General features: G+C 43.0%; 1 protein-coding gene across 9 annotated transcripts in view; it reads left to right on the top strand.

Annotated features, from left to right (window-relative positions):
* The window catches only part of LOC105489073 (talin 2), a 452,478-nt gene that overhangs the window by 310,465 nt on the left and 128,535 nt on the right, over positions 1 to 13,478 (top strand). For all 9 annotated transcript variants that reach the window (XM_011753725.3, XM_011753706.3, XM_011753714.3 and 6 more), the window contains 6 exons: positions 2,172 to 2,280; positions 3,045 to 3,253; positions 3,792 to 3,890; positions 8,084 to 8,251; positions 9,508 to 9,802; positions 12,574 to 12,740. In XM_011753725.3, coding sequence (XP_011752027.2) covers positions 2,172 to 2,280; positions 3,045 to 3,253; positions 3,792 to 3,890; positions 8,084 to 8,251; positions 9,508 to 9,802; positions 12,574 to 12,740 — 1,047 coding nt within the window. The remainder of the gene's footprint in view (positions 1 to 2,171; positions 2,281 to 3,044; positions 3,254 to 3,791; positions 3,891 to 8,083; positions 8,252 to 9,507; positions 9,803 to 12,573; positions 12,741 to 13,478) is intronic.

The raw sequence follows: 13,478 nt of genomic DNA, 5'->3' as shown, positions 1-13,478 counted from the left end.
TAAATTTCTGTCTCTAGGTGAAATGGAAACCCATGATTTTTTCAGGATCTTGAGACTTTGTCTCTCAGTTGCACCCATAGGAGGAGAAAATCATAGAGTACTGCAGGCTTTTGGCAGTACCATGGGAGGGCAGAGAACTTGGACCCTAGGATCCTGCGACCTGGGTTCAAACCCCAGCTCCAGTACTGGCTGTGTGAATCTGGGCTACTTGCCTTCTCTAATCCTCCACTTTGTCATCTGTAAATAGAGTTGTTGTGAAGCTGCAATGATCTAATCACCTGTAGAGTTCTTAGCATGGCCCCTAGCACGTAGTAAGAGCTCAGTAAGCATTAGCTGTTGGTTAGTTTTATTGCTACCAGTGGTTCTCAAACTGTAGCATATGTCAGCATCATCTGAAGGGCCTGTTAAAACACACATTGCTGGACTCTCCCCCCATTTTTTTTTTTGTTTTGTTTTTGGTTTTGGATCTTGGGTAGGGCCTGAGATTTTGCATTTCCAGCAAGATCTCCGGTGATGCCAGCGCTGCGTGTCTGGGGACTGTGCTTTGAGAAGCACTGGCTTACTACCATTGAGCTTTTCAGCAAGGTGGGTGATTAACCCAGAGATCTTCCTGTAGCTACTGCTGCATAAAATCTTCCAACTCCTCACTGCTCAAATCGTGGTCCCAGGACCAGCAGTGTTGGCAATTCCCAGAGTCTTGTAAGAGGTGCAGAATCTTGGGCCTTCCCCAGCCCACTCAAACAGAATCTGCATTTTAGCCAAGTTCCCAACTTCTTTGTGTGACCATTAAAGTTTGAGAAGCACCGGCTAGCACTGTCATTCTCAACCCTGCTTTGTATGTTAGAATCATCCGAGGAACTTTAAAAACAAAGCCCAAAGCACCAGCTCTGACCAAATAAATCGATGTTTCTGTGGGTGGAGCCTGAGAATCAGTGGTTTTTATTCTCACCAGCTGATTCTAATGGCCAGTCAGGGTTGACAACCACTGTTGTAGGACTGACTGGTGCCATCACAGGGGCCAGAACCAAGATACAGTCTGTAGTCTCATCTTGTCCTGCCAGGATAACTGCCCTCCAAGTTCTCCCAGAATGCTGAGTCTTTCATTTGCACATTTGTGTGCGTGGAGGTTGCTGGTATCCTCGGTGCCATTTCTCCCAGGTACCTGAAGACAATAAACATTTTGCTTTGGGGAACTCCAGAGTAAAAACATGTATGGCAGATTCCCATATCCAGTATAATTGGGAGGTAGAGTTTTAAAATATTTAAGATTTAACATTCCTCTTTCACCAGTTTTCAAAGATTTAGAATGCAATAAATTATTTTTAGTGCTAGTCACATCCTGAACATAGATGAATATTTTTGGGATATTTTGGGAAGCAGATGAGCACCTTACTGCAGGGTCATCATTATCAAGATAAATGATCATTTATTAGGTAAGTTCATACCAGAAAATAGAGAACTTGCTATTTATAGGTTCAAATAAACATATAAAGTATAAGAGCTGGAAAGGTTTTTAAAAACCATTGAATTCCTACGGTAGAAAAAGTATAAGGCACAGGACCTGGATATGATTTGCCCAAGGTCCTATCACCTACTAGTGGTAGATCTGGATCCAGAACAGGGGTCTCGACCCATCCCCTCATCTTACCAGGAAAGGTTTTACCATCTACATGAGCATGGCCTTTAGTCGTCTTCAAGGCGATGCATGTTATAAGCAAGAGACATTTCCTACATTGACAGAGAACACCTATGAGCTGAAACACCCTCCTTCTCACCCTGCTCCCTGCAAAGCAAGGTGAAAATTAGCAACAACTATCAGTGCTAATGTGCAGTATTATTATGAAACATTGATTTTTCGCTTCTCGTTCTTTTTCAATTGAATTTTTCTAAATAAAGCCATGTGGAATTTTTCTCCCTAAGATCTTAAAAGTTAAAAACACAAACAACATAATTAATGTAAGACACAGGGAGAATTTGCACGCCATTGAGTATCTCCGAAGGAGCAAGAGGCCTGTTGAGGATACTGTTTAGGATAACTTAAGGGCCCTGTCGGCGTTGGCCTCATAAGAAGAATGTAGCCAAAATGCTGGTCTGATTTTATGGGGGGGCTTTTCAGGTCTCCTGGGTAATTCTGTGCTGTGATTGTGTTGTGCCGTTGTCTGGCTTTGCAGGCATCTAGGGTATGGGTTCAGAACAAAGTCGATGAATCGAAACACGAAATCCATTCTCAAGTTGATGCTATCACGGCCGGAACGGCTTCGGTTGTTAACCTCACGGCGGGTAAGTCCCTTAAGATTTGTGCTGCATTGGAGTTTGTTTAAAAGCTGTTTTTTTAATTTTAAAATATAAGTTATCTGTTGATTGAAACAATAGACTTCATATTATGAGAGGATAGTCTATTCTTAGGTGCTTTTCTCCCAGTGACCCAGGAGAGCGGGTAAGGAACATCTTATTGCTTTTTGCCTGTATCTTGCATCCTCATTAAAAAGCACCTATTCAGATCTTCTCATGGCTTGTCAGTGTGCTGGACATACTGCAAAGTCTATTGAGGCTACTTTCTCCCTTCTGGGCACCTACAGTTGGAAAATGGTTTTGAACAAACAGACCTGTCATGTGTGCCTTCACCCATCTTGTCCAGCAGTGGTCTCTTCTGGCACAGTGTGGCTCCCAGCCTTGCGCTCTCAGGGGAGAGCTGGGAACTTGCTTGGTTTCACCCTGCAGCGTATCCGCCTTTCAGGAGCAGAGTTGACCCCCTGAGCTGCTGACAGGGGCCTAATGGAAAAGGCTGTGAGATGCTGAGACATCCTTTGGGTTTTTAAAGGTGGTTGTACTCAGTATTTCAATGCTTGAGGCCTCCAGGCAAAAGGACCTTTCTGCAGTCACTGTGGAGACAGGGAGCAGGCCATCTCACTGTGCTCATGTGACGCTTGCTGTCTGACTCCTGCAGGATGGTGGGTGAGGAACTCCCGCCAGTGTGGGGTTTTGGAAATTCTCACCAGAACCATGTGCCCTCCTTCGATGGGGATGGTTCTTTTCTCTCCCAGGTGACCCTGCAGACACTGACTACACAGCTGTGGGATGTGCAATCACCACTATTTCTTCCAACCTGACGGAGATGTCCAAGGGTGTGAAGCTACTGGCCGCCCTCATGGATGATGAGGTGGGCAGCGGGGAGGACTTGCTCAGAGCTGCCAGGACCCTCGCTGGGGCAGTGTCAGACTTGCTGAAAGCTGTGCAGCCTACTTCTGGAGAGGTAAGCTCCAGAGGCACGCATCGCTGGGGTTCTGATGGGATGGCTACATCTGCTGGGGGACCATGCGGCTCTTGCTTCCCCAGCTGTTCCTTGCATCCTGATGGGGTATGTTTCTCTCTGCAACTAAGAGCTCACCCACATTCAGGAGTGGTTGAGCTCTTAGTATAAAGGCCTCCCCGTCAAGGGTACTTGAGTAGATGCAACCCCAGGAACTTAACACACAGGATTAACACACATTTAAGGGAAATATAAGTTTGCACCCTAATTTCCACGGAATGCGCATCACCTTCTTAAGACCTGAACAAGGCTCACTAATGGGCCATTTCAAATCCACATACCTATTGCTGGTTTGTGAGACACCGGATGTTTCCTTGCACCGATTTCACCAGGATGTCTTCTATCCGGCAGACCACCTGAGATTCTCACTGATAGACAAAGGGAGCAAATTCTATGAGATTCTACTTCCTGTACTTCCATGTCTCATGGCACTGGAGGAAATGCGTTTTCTTTCCAATTAAGGTGTGTTCTTTGTTCACAGCCTCGACAGACAGTTTTGACTGCTGCTGGCAGCATCGGACAAGCCAGTGGGGATCTTCTGAGACAGATTGGAGAGAATGAGACTGATGAGCGATTCCAGGTAAGATATTTGCAGCCTTATAGTCATGGAAAGAAGTCTAAGTGATGGTCTTAGACCCCAGCAGGCAGAATGTAATATTTCAAAAGCTAACTACATTTTCTTTGAGATTGTCAAGAATGCGATTGAGATGTATTATGTTGGGAGTGAGATCTTTTTGTGTTACCAAAAAAAATTTTTTTTTAATAGGAAAACTCATTTCACTGACACCATGTTACATCACTGTAAAGCACATATGTAGCTTTCCTGATTTTTTTTTTTTTTTTTTAATTAGAGTTTCACTCTGTCACCCAGGCTAGAGGGCAGTGGCATGATCTCGGCTCACTGCAACCTCTCTCTCCCGGGTTCAAGTGATTCTCCTGCCTTAACCTCCTGAGTAGCTGGGGTTACAGGCGCATGCCACCACGCCCGGCTAATTTTTGTATTTTTAGTAGAGATGGGGTTTCACTGTGTTGATCAGGCTGGTCTCAAACTTCTGACCTCATGATCGGCCCGCCTCGGTCTCCCAAAGTGCTGGGATTACAGGCGTGAGCCACCACACGTGACCCTGATTATTATTTTTTTTTCCAATATGCTGGACATTCTTTAATCACAAGAAGGGAGGAAATATTAATAGTGTCATGAACTCCTGGTATCTGTCACCTAACCCCTGATTATCAGCGCCTGGCCAGTCTTATTTTACCTGTTTAGGAGAAGGGTTTAATGGCATCATTCTTGAGTCCTCATAAACATGAAAACCTATGTACTTCAACACACATACAGAGAGAGAGAGAGAATTTCCTTTGTACTCAGAGGTGGTTTGTTTTTTGTATCTTATCCAAAACCACAAGCGTGGCAGAGAAGTCTTTTTTGTGACCCTTCTTTTTCAATACCAGGGCCATGTGCTGCTTGCCCTCTGGGGAGCGAGTGTCACCACTGTGTGCAGTATCACCTCACGGCAGCTCAGAAAGCATCAGGTGTCTGCTCGTCTGCCTCCATCCCTGTCCCTCAAAGGGTGAGGCGCAGAGGCCTGCTGCTGGGGGAGTTCAGGCCAGCATGAGCTGCTTATGTGCTGGTGGGCCAGTGCCCTTTACTCCTCCTCCTAAGTCTCTAATTTTGCAAGTCATATATAAATATATCCTAATGAAATTGTTACTGTTCCAGCCCAGGTTCTCTGAAAGATGCCCTTTTCCAAATCTTGTGTCAAGTTCACTGTTTAGGATTCTACAGAATTTCATCGGCCTTCACTTGTTAAAATGTTTTTGAATTATGTATATAGTGAAATATTTACTTAGAAGAAATCACAAAGAATTGCAAACTTATATAAACTCATACCACAAATATCACCAAGTCCAGAAAATAACACAATGTTTTTATTAACTACCTGACACCTCTCAATACCTTTCTTCCTGCATTTTTGACTTCATCTGTTTTGACCACCTCTTCATTTGACAATGATTTTATAATATGTTATAGACAGAACAAAAAGATGATTAGCTTTCTTCTGGCATTCAGGTTTCTTGCTTCATGGGTGGCAATTTTGCATGCCATTTTATCTAGAACTTCTAAATTTTATAAGCAAAAGATGTGTTAGTTAAACTAAGATGTGATCATGTATGTTGTGAGACATGAAATTTCAACCTTCATACATAGATGTGTTTGTTTCTCCTTCACTCTTCACATGCCTGTGGCACTGGGCTATGGGATTCACTTATATCCTGCAGTGCAATAAGACATTCGATGTACATTTATGTCATGATGGAGGGTGAGTTCGCATCATGGGCTGTAGGAATATTCCTGGAAGCCATTTCTACACTGAGATGGCCGGTCATAAGTTCCCTAGAATCAGAATGAACTGCACATCAATATATTCTGCTAAACCCAAGTTTATTGTGTCCCCATCCTGATTTCCCTTTCCATATCCCTAAACTTCTCTTGCATTGGCCTTTACTTTTTAAATTAGGGCAGGTAATTGTTTGTAGGCAGGTACCCATTTAGGAACTTGGTAAATAGGAGATTCAGCTGTTGTTTTACTAGGCTTAATTATCTTGACATGGTCATTTACTTTCCCCAAAAGTATTAATATTATTGTTTTCTCCAAAGTGCCAAGGAAGGTTAAGGAGAAAGACAATTCTTCCTTAAAACATCGCATGCAACCTTGTATTTTTTAAAAGCTTTACCTGCCTCTCCCTGCTTTAGCAGATTATTTTCATTGTGTATGAATGTCAACCCTGCTTCCTAATGTTTGTTTCTATTCAGATGTGCAGAGGAAGTAGGTTCAGGTTCAGGGTGATAGTCCTACAGAGCTTTTGTTAGCAGGGACAGGCCTGACTTGAATGTTTTCAATTGTGTAAGCTCTCTAGGTAGAGACCAGGCCAGTAAGGTGATCCTGCAACCTCCTCCAGTTATGGGTAACTGACATTGGATTTCTTACTCTATTTTTCTGATTCTTGAGATCATATCTCAGAGCTTTTCTTGGGTTCTTAATGTACTGCATGTTCCCATAGTTAACAAAGATTTATTTTACACTGGCTGTATAATAGTGGTCTTGTTGAAAATTTTGACAAAGGCCTTGTCAGCAGCTATAGCTGTAGTATCACATTCTTTTTCTAACTGTATTTTTTTGGACAAAATTAATAAGAGGAACAGGATTTCTTTAAACAATTCTAACAAAGCCCTTTAGAACAATCATGATTCTATGTGACCAAATCCTGGCCCCCATCTGAAAAGATGAATTCATGTCAAGTGAGGGAATACCATGACCTACTTTGGAAAGTTATTTTTAAAAATCTTTTTAATAATTTGTGACATTCAAGCTGTGTTTTCACTGAGCATTGAGATAAATGTCCAGGAACTGTAACTTTGCCATAGTGGGAGCAATTCCTAAAAGTTGTATGGTAGACAAGTGCCAGTCAAATCCCAAAGGAATCTTCAGCTTTCAGCACCATGGGCTTTAATTATACCTGGGGTAGCCAGGAAACATCACAGACCTAAGAAAGACTGGAATAACCTGCTCCTTGAAGACCAGTTAGGTTTTGTCCATTTTAAAATCAGCTTACTTGATAGATTCATGGGTTTCTGTTTTAGCTGGATTGTATCTAGTCTTTGTTCTGTGTAAAACTGTGCAGGCTGAATATTATTTCCATTGTATCTTCTCATAAAATATCTCACTGTGAAGACACTGTGGGTGCCCTTTACATTTAGAATCAAATGTGGTCTTTATCATCTGATGAACTAATAAAGACTTCTGACCGTATTTCCTTGAGGGGAAAAGCCTTGACATGTTTGTTCAAAATAAAAATGGCTTGTATGTTTGTGAAGGCATTTCCAAGTCAAATAAACTACTTTCAGTATTAAAAGCAAAGAAGTAAATTAACTGTAACCGTGGTTATTCTTCAGGTCAAACAGATGGGTGGCAAATCTGGTAGGCTCAAAGGATTCTTCTTTCTGCAGGCAGAATGCGTAGTCATTGAGTTGAAACATAAACTGCTGTTTCAAGGCTCAGCGCTCCTTGCATCTTCAGTCAGACCGTCTTATAGCTAGTGTATTTATATAGGCTCTCTTTCTGCTTTCTGTCATAATTTAATTCCTACCCGGAAGGCTGCAGAACACTGAGAATAACTCATGTTCAGAGCATTTCTTGGCTCTTGAGCTGTAGGTATTGGTGCCAGCTATGTGTCTGTGCGCATCAAATGTTGCCCTCTGGAGGTAGAGCTATGGCTGAATTTCTGATGACGACTCAGATCTTTGGGCAAAGTAGAAATCCAGAAGATACATTTTCAAGTTGCAGTGGGGCGTGATGACTTGGAGGCCATGAATTATAACTATGGCACATGATGTTGTGGCATCTGGCTATGTTTTCAGCTTCTCCTGATCCACCATATCGGCCACTCATCCAAGAGACGTGGTCAAGACTTTGTGTTAGATAAGTGCATGAATGTGAATCAGTGGTTAAAATAATAACCCTTCCCTCAAATTCACTATTTTAGATTTAAACCTGTGCTACTTAATGGATGTAAGAGACTGAGTTATTAGGATACAAGTCTCCTTTTTTAATTACCTCTAAGGATAAGTTGACATTTTAAAAAACAAGTAAAAAAACTTCTGAAGTGCTGAAGGAAAAAGATCAAACGGAATTTTAATAACATGTTTATTTTCAGGCTGTGAAAGGTGATTAGAGAGAAATAAATGAACAGTCTTTGATTCCCCTTTCTCAGGATGTTTTAATGAGTTTGGCCAAAGCTGTTGCCAATGCAGCTGCCATGTTGGTACTAAAGGCAAAGAATGTTGCCCAAGTGGCCGAAGATACTGTCCTACAGAACAGGGTAATTGCCGCTGCCACCCAGTGTGCCCTCTCCACCTCCCAGCTTGTGGCATGTGCCAAGGTAAGCCAGCTGGCGCCCCAGCCCTTTCTATGCAGTATCACCTGCTGTTATCTGCCTCCAGGCATTTAGTGGGTAGCAGGGGTGGAATTTTTTCAAATAGTCTAAGCTTTAGAACTTCTTTCAAGTGTCTTAAGTGATGATGGGATTTTAGCATAAGTGGTCTGATTCTGCTTTTATCATTTGTTCTTTGCCCAAGTCCTCAGGCCTTTGGTACTTTTCACTAGTTCATTTCTATATGCAAATTGCTGTGTCTCCCCTTTGGACTTCTCAGTGCATCTTACACCTGCACAAAAATAGTTCTTGCCTTGTGTGGTACAGCATTATAAATGGGTTCAGAAATAAGCCCCAGAGTTTATGGGAACCCTTTGTAGGCTACACTACACAGTGTCCGAGTGGGGATGTTAATTGTTGCCAGGGTATACACACTCTGTGTGTCATACATCCCCTCATTACATCTCCCCAGTAATGCTGCAAGCAGGATTAAGTACCATTATCTCTAGTTCACTGATGAGGAATCTGAGGCCCTTAGATGTTAGTAGGTTAAGGCCACAGAAGTAGTAAGTGGCAGAACTAGAGTAACAACTCAGGTCTGTCTGCCTCCAAATACCTTTCCCCTCCACTTCATGTGTCCTCTCGGTGATGATGCATCAGAAGATGGGAAATGTCCGTTTCTGGACATGATGGCCTGTCATGTTGTGTAGATCTGTGATCTGGCTCAGCTTGCCATCGAGAGCCTATGGTAAGATTTGCAGCATTGTCTCCCTCAAGCTTTCCTTGTCCACACTGCTAGAATTTACAAGGAACTGACAGAACCCCCCTGTTCATTAAAGGACTATGAGGCAGAGTTTCAGGTGTTTCTGGGAATAGAAATAGAATTCTTTTAGGTAGTCTTTGTATCCCAACTCAAAAGACTCAATTCAAAGGATCCTAAAAGGAAGGAGGTATAATTGGGAAATCTCAGGAATTTCTCTCTATGGAAGTAGGGAAGTAGTATGGACTGTCACGTGTGACTAATGACATTATAAATCAGCGGGACATGTCAAATCACAAGGATGAAGTAGAATAGCAGAGTGTGTGAGACTGAAGCAATGGTTTCATTGAATGAAACGATCCTGTAAGTAAGAAACCGAGCAATGGTCCTGTGAGTAAGAAACCGAGGCCCAGAGCAGGAAGGGCCTTGATGGGACTGTGGCGGCACATGGAGAGGGACCAGGATTCAACCGCAGTGCCCACAACCTGTTCCTGTCTCGCTTCAGGTTGTGAGCCCCACTATCAGCTCCCCTGTGTGCCAGGAGCAGCTGATTGAAGCAGGGAAGCTGGTGGACCGCTCAGTGGAGAACTGTGTCCGTGCCTGCCAGGCGGCCACCACCGACAGTGAGCTCCTGAAGCAGGTCAGCGCAGCGGCCAGCGTGGTCAGCCAGGCCCTCCATGATCTCCTGCAGCATGTGCGGCAGTTTGCCAGCCGAGGCGAGCCCATTGGCCGCTACGACCAGGCCACCGACACCATCATGTGTGTCACTGAGAGCATCTTCAGCTCCATGGGTGATGCTGGTAAGGCACTGTGCTGTGGGTGGGTGGATGGGTGGGTTTTGGTGTTCCTGATGGTGGTGCTCACCCACAGGGAAGGTGAAGGCTGCCTGGATAACTGGCAAGGGCAAGTTCTCATCGGTCTCAAAGACTTCCCCACTGAAGCTCGGAAAAAGACACAAGACTCTTCCATAGCCATGCTTACAGACTTAAACAGAGTTCACCGGGTTTTTGTTGTGATGGTTAGATTTTGTTATTTTGTTAGATTCGCGGTGGATCCTTTGTTCTGTGAATGCACATGTTGGGTATGGTATGGCAAAGTTGGAGCAGCCACAGAAGGAAAGAAGATCAAGGCTTGGAATTCAGAAGTTTGTTGTACTTGCGTGTCCCCTGGAGGGGTCAGCGCCTGCCACACAGGGTCATGGGAGAGCACCAGGGTGGTCAGGAGGGAGAAGACAGGAGCAAGGGGAGGGCCTAGACCATGGCCTTTATTGGAACTTCTTGGGAAATGCAGGGCAGGGTAAACAATTTAGGATTGGCTAGTTTAAATAATTTTGGCAGGCTCTAAATTATGGAGGTGGTGGCTAGTTACCTGGGACCTGGCCCCAGGATGATCCAGGCAGAGGAACAGTGTCTCCTGAGTGTCTGGGCCAGTTAGAGGAGGAATAGCTCTGGATTGGTTAGTTTGCATATCAAAGACATGTTCCCTGCTGAGCCTCTGCAGTCTCTAAATTGTCCAGCCCTTAGAGGACAGTTTGTCTCCAGCAGAAAGGTGTTTTCAGATTCCAAAGCATCATACATAATATGCAGTCAGTTTAAAAACATATACAATACACCTTTTTATAATCTATTGAAAAGGAAGTCTCCCCAAACCCAGCTCACAGAAATTCATAACCTTTTCACTTTATATATCTTAACGACTTTTTCTTTTCTTTTTTTTTCTTTTCTTTTTTTTGAGGTGGAATCTCACTCTGTTGCCCAGGCTGGAGTATAGTGGCACAATCTTGGCTCAGTGCAACCTCCACCTCCCAGGTTCGAGAGATACTCCTGCCTCAGCCTCCCAAGTAGCTGGGATTACAGGCATCTGCCACCATGCCCGGCTAATTTTTGTATTTTTAGTAGAGATGGGGCTTCACCATGTTGGCCAGGCTGGTCTTGAACTCCTGACCTCGGGTGATCTGCCTGCCTCAGCCTCCCGAAGTGCTGGGATTACAGGGGTGAGCCACCGTGCCCAGCCTGGACTTTTTTCATGTCCACCTGTGTGTTAATCTTTTTAGTGGCAGCATAGTATTCTATTTTTGTAGGCATCATAATTTAACCAGTGATCTTTTAATGGACATTTAGTTTTTTTGTTTGTTAGTTTGTTTTGCTTTTACAAAAACACTACAATAAGCATTCTTGTAAAAATGGTTTACTTTTCGAATGTAGGGTAAATTCCTATTAATGGAGGTGCTGGGCTGGTAGGTAAATTTTTATTTTAAATGTGTCTAAGAAATTTTTCTCCAGAAAGGACCCACAATTTGCAACCCAACTAGTAATCTGTAAGAGATCTATTTTTGAGCTTCCTTGACAGCATAGAACAATACCTTATAGCGAGTTTTGTTTTTTTAAAAAGAAAATTGTCTTGTGTTCTTCTGTATCCGTAAATAATTTAACAAGATAGGAATGCCTCACACATTTGAATTTGTTGTTGTTGTTTGTTTGTTTTTGATAATCCTTTTATTTTGAAATACTTTTAAATTTGCAAAAAAGTTGCAGAGGAAATAAGGAGAGTTCCCATATACCTTTCCCAGTTTCTCCATTTTTGACAGCTTCCCTAAAAGATAGCACATTTGTCAAAACCAGGAAATTAGCATTGGTACTTTACTAACTAAACTACAGACATTATTCAGATTTCATCAGTTTTTCTGCTGATGTCCTTTAACCGTCTCGGGATCCAGTCTAGGATACCACTTAAGCACATTTTTACTTGAGTAAAAACTTTCTTCTTCCCCCTTTTTGTTACAGTGCTTCAGCATTCTTTTCAGATGGCTTTTGCTAGAGGAAGAAATCCCTTACATTTGAATCGTGCTAGTTTTTAATGTTGGTTGTTATACTCCTCCTACTTCCAAAAGGAAATTAAAATAGATTTCAGTAAAATCACAGGGACAATAAGACCAAAGAATAATGCAAGATCAAAATCAGTGCTGGGAAAAAAAGGATGAGCAAAGAGAAAATTGGCAGGGAAAACTCCAGGCCAAGGCAAGTCATAGCATTTGAGCATGAAGCTGGGGTCTGTGCTTCTATTAGCAAAGGCCAAGTGGCACACATTGAGTAGATTGTGTAATATCCCTCATCTGGTGCTAGGTAGCCTACATATTAATACAGAATTTAAAAATAATTTTGTTCTGTGCCAGTTCTTCAAAAAGTTTATTATAGAGGCTTTTGTGTAAGTGGTTTTCAAAGTGAAGAAAGCAGTGTTTTCTAAATAAGTGTTTACTAATGCTAAATCCACGTAATTTTGTTCCCTGCCCTCTCTTTATAAAGTGTTCCTCTTTGGTTCCTTCTGTTCTCTTCATGCCTCATAGTGAAAGGCTGAACCCGGATGTGTTTGGCGAGTATCATCCTGGCAGCCGCAGGGAATATTTTCATTTTGGGTTCTAATTTGGATGCATTGCTTAGGAGTAGAGCATGGAGGTTCCGTTTTTTTGCTCCCACTTATCAGAAGAGTAGAGACAAGACTCTACTGGCTCCTGAGGTTTTACTGACCTTTGAAAAGCAGACAAACTGACCACATCTTCTATGCCGTCCTCTAGGTGAAATGGTGCGCCAGGCGCGGGTCCTGGCCCAAGCCACATCAGACCTCGTCAATGCCATGAGGTCAGATGCAGAAGCCGAAATCGACATGGAGAATTCGAAGAAGCTCCTGGCAGCAGCAAAACTCTTAGCCGACTCCACTGCTCGCATGGTGGAAGCTGCAAAGGTACTGGATTTGTTTGTATGAAAAGTGAACACTATTAAGTGTTAGGATTTGGAAGGTACCTTCCAGATGGGGGATGTTCAGCCAAGTGTGCATTTTTGTTTGCTTAAAACATATGTGGCTTGTAACATCTAACCCTGTTCTTGTGGCAAAGGAGGTGATGGAACATCTGAATGAAATGCTTCAGGGGAGTGGTACTGACTCAGCCGTAGCAACAAAGTGCCCTCTTTAGGGAGGCCTCTTTTTCCATTTGGTCATCACTGTGTTGGCTTCATTGAACGTGGTGACTAATTTAAACCTGAGATTTTTCAATAGCAAATTCACCTAAACCTGTTCTCTTCCTCAACGCCTTAATGTTACTTTGCCCTCCATTTGACTTCTCAACTAAACTTCTAGCAAGATTTTGCACAGTAGACTATTTCCTACGTTACCGTTCTTTAAATCCCCATCACAGTTTTAAATATTATAAAAGGATGAGGAGTTAAGTGTTAGCTTTGTGCTTTTTCACAGCTATGCTATGGCATAATGCTTACAAAACCTAGTGATTGGGAACCTGGGGTCTGATACATAGCCCCTTATGAAACATATTAAAATTCACATGCCTCAGTTTCATCCTCAAAGATCCTGATTCACAAGGTCACTGGTAGGACTCTGTGTGTGTGTGTGTGTGCACGCACACGCCCGCACGTGTGCCCGCACGTGTGCGTGTTTAAGTTTTGCAGGGTATTCCGATGTGCATCT

This window comes from Macaca nemestrina, chromosome 7 (assembly GCF_043159975.1).
Source record: "Macaca nemestrina isolate mMacNem1 chromosome 7, mMacNem.hap1, whole genome shotgun sequence".
NCBI lineage: Eukaryota > Metazoa > Chordata > Mammalia > Primates > Cercopithecidae > Macaca > Macaca nemestrina.
This window is presented reverse-complemented; position numbering and strand designations above follow the sequence as displayed.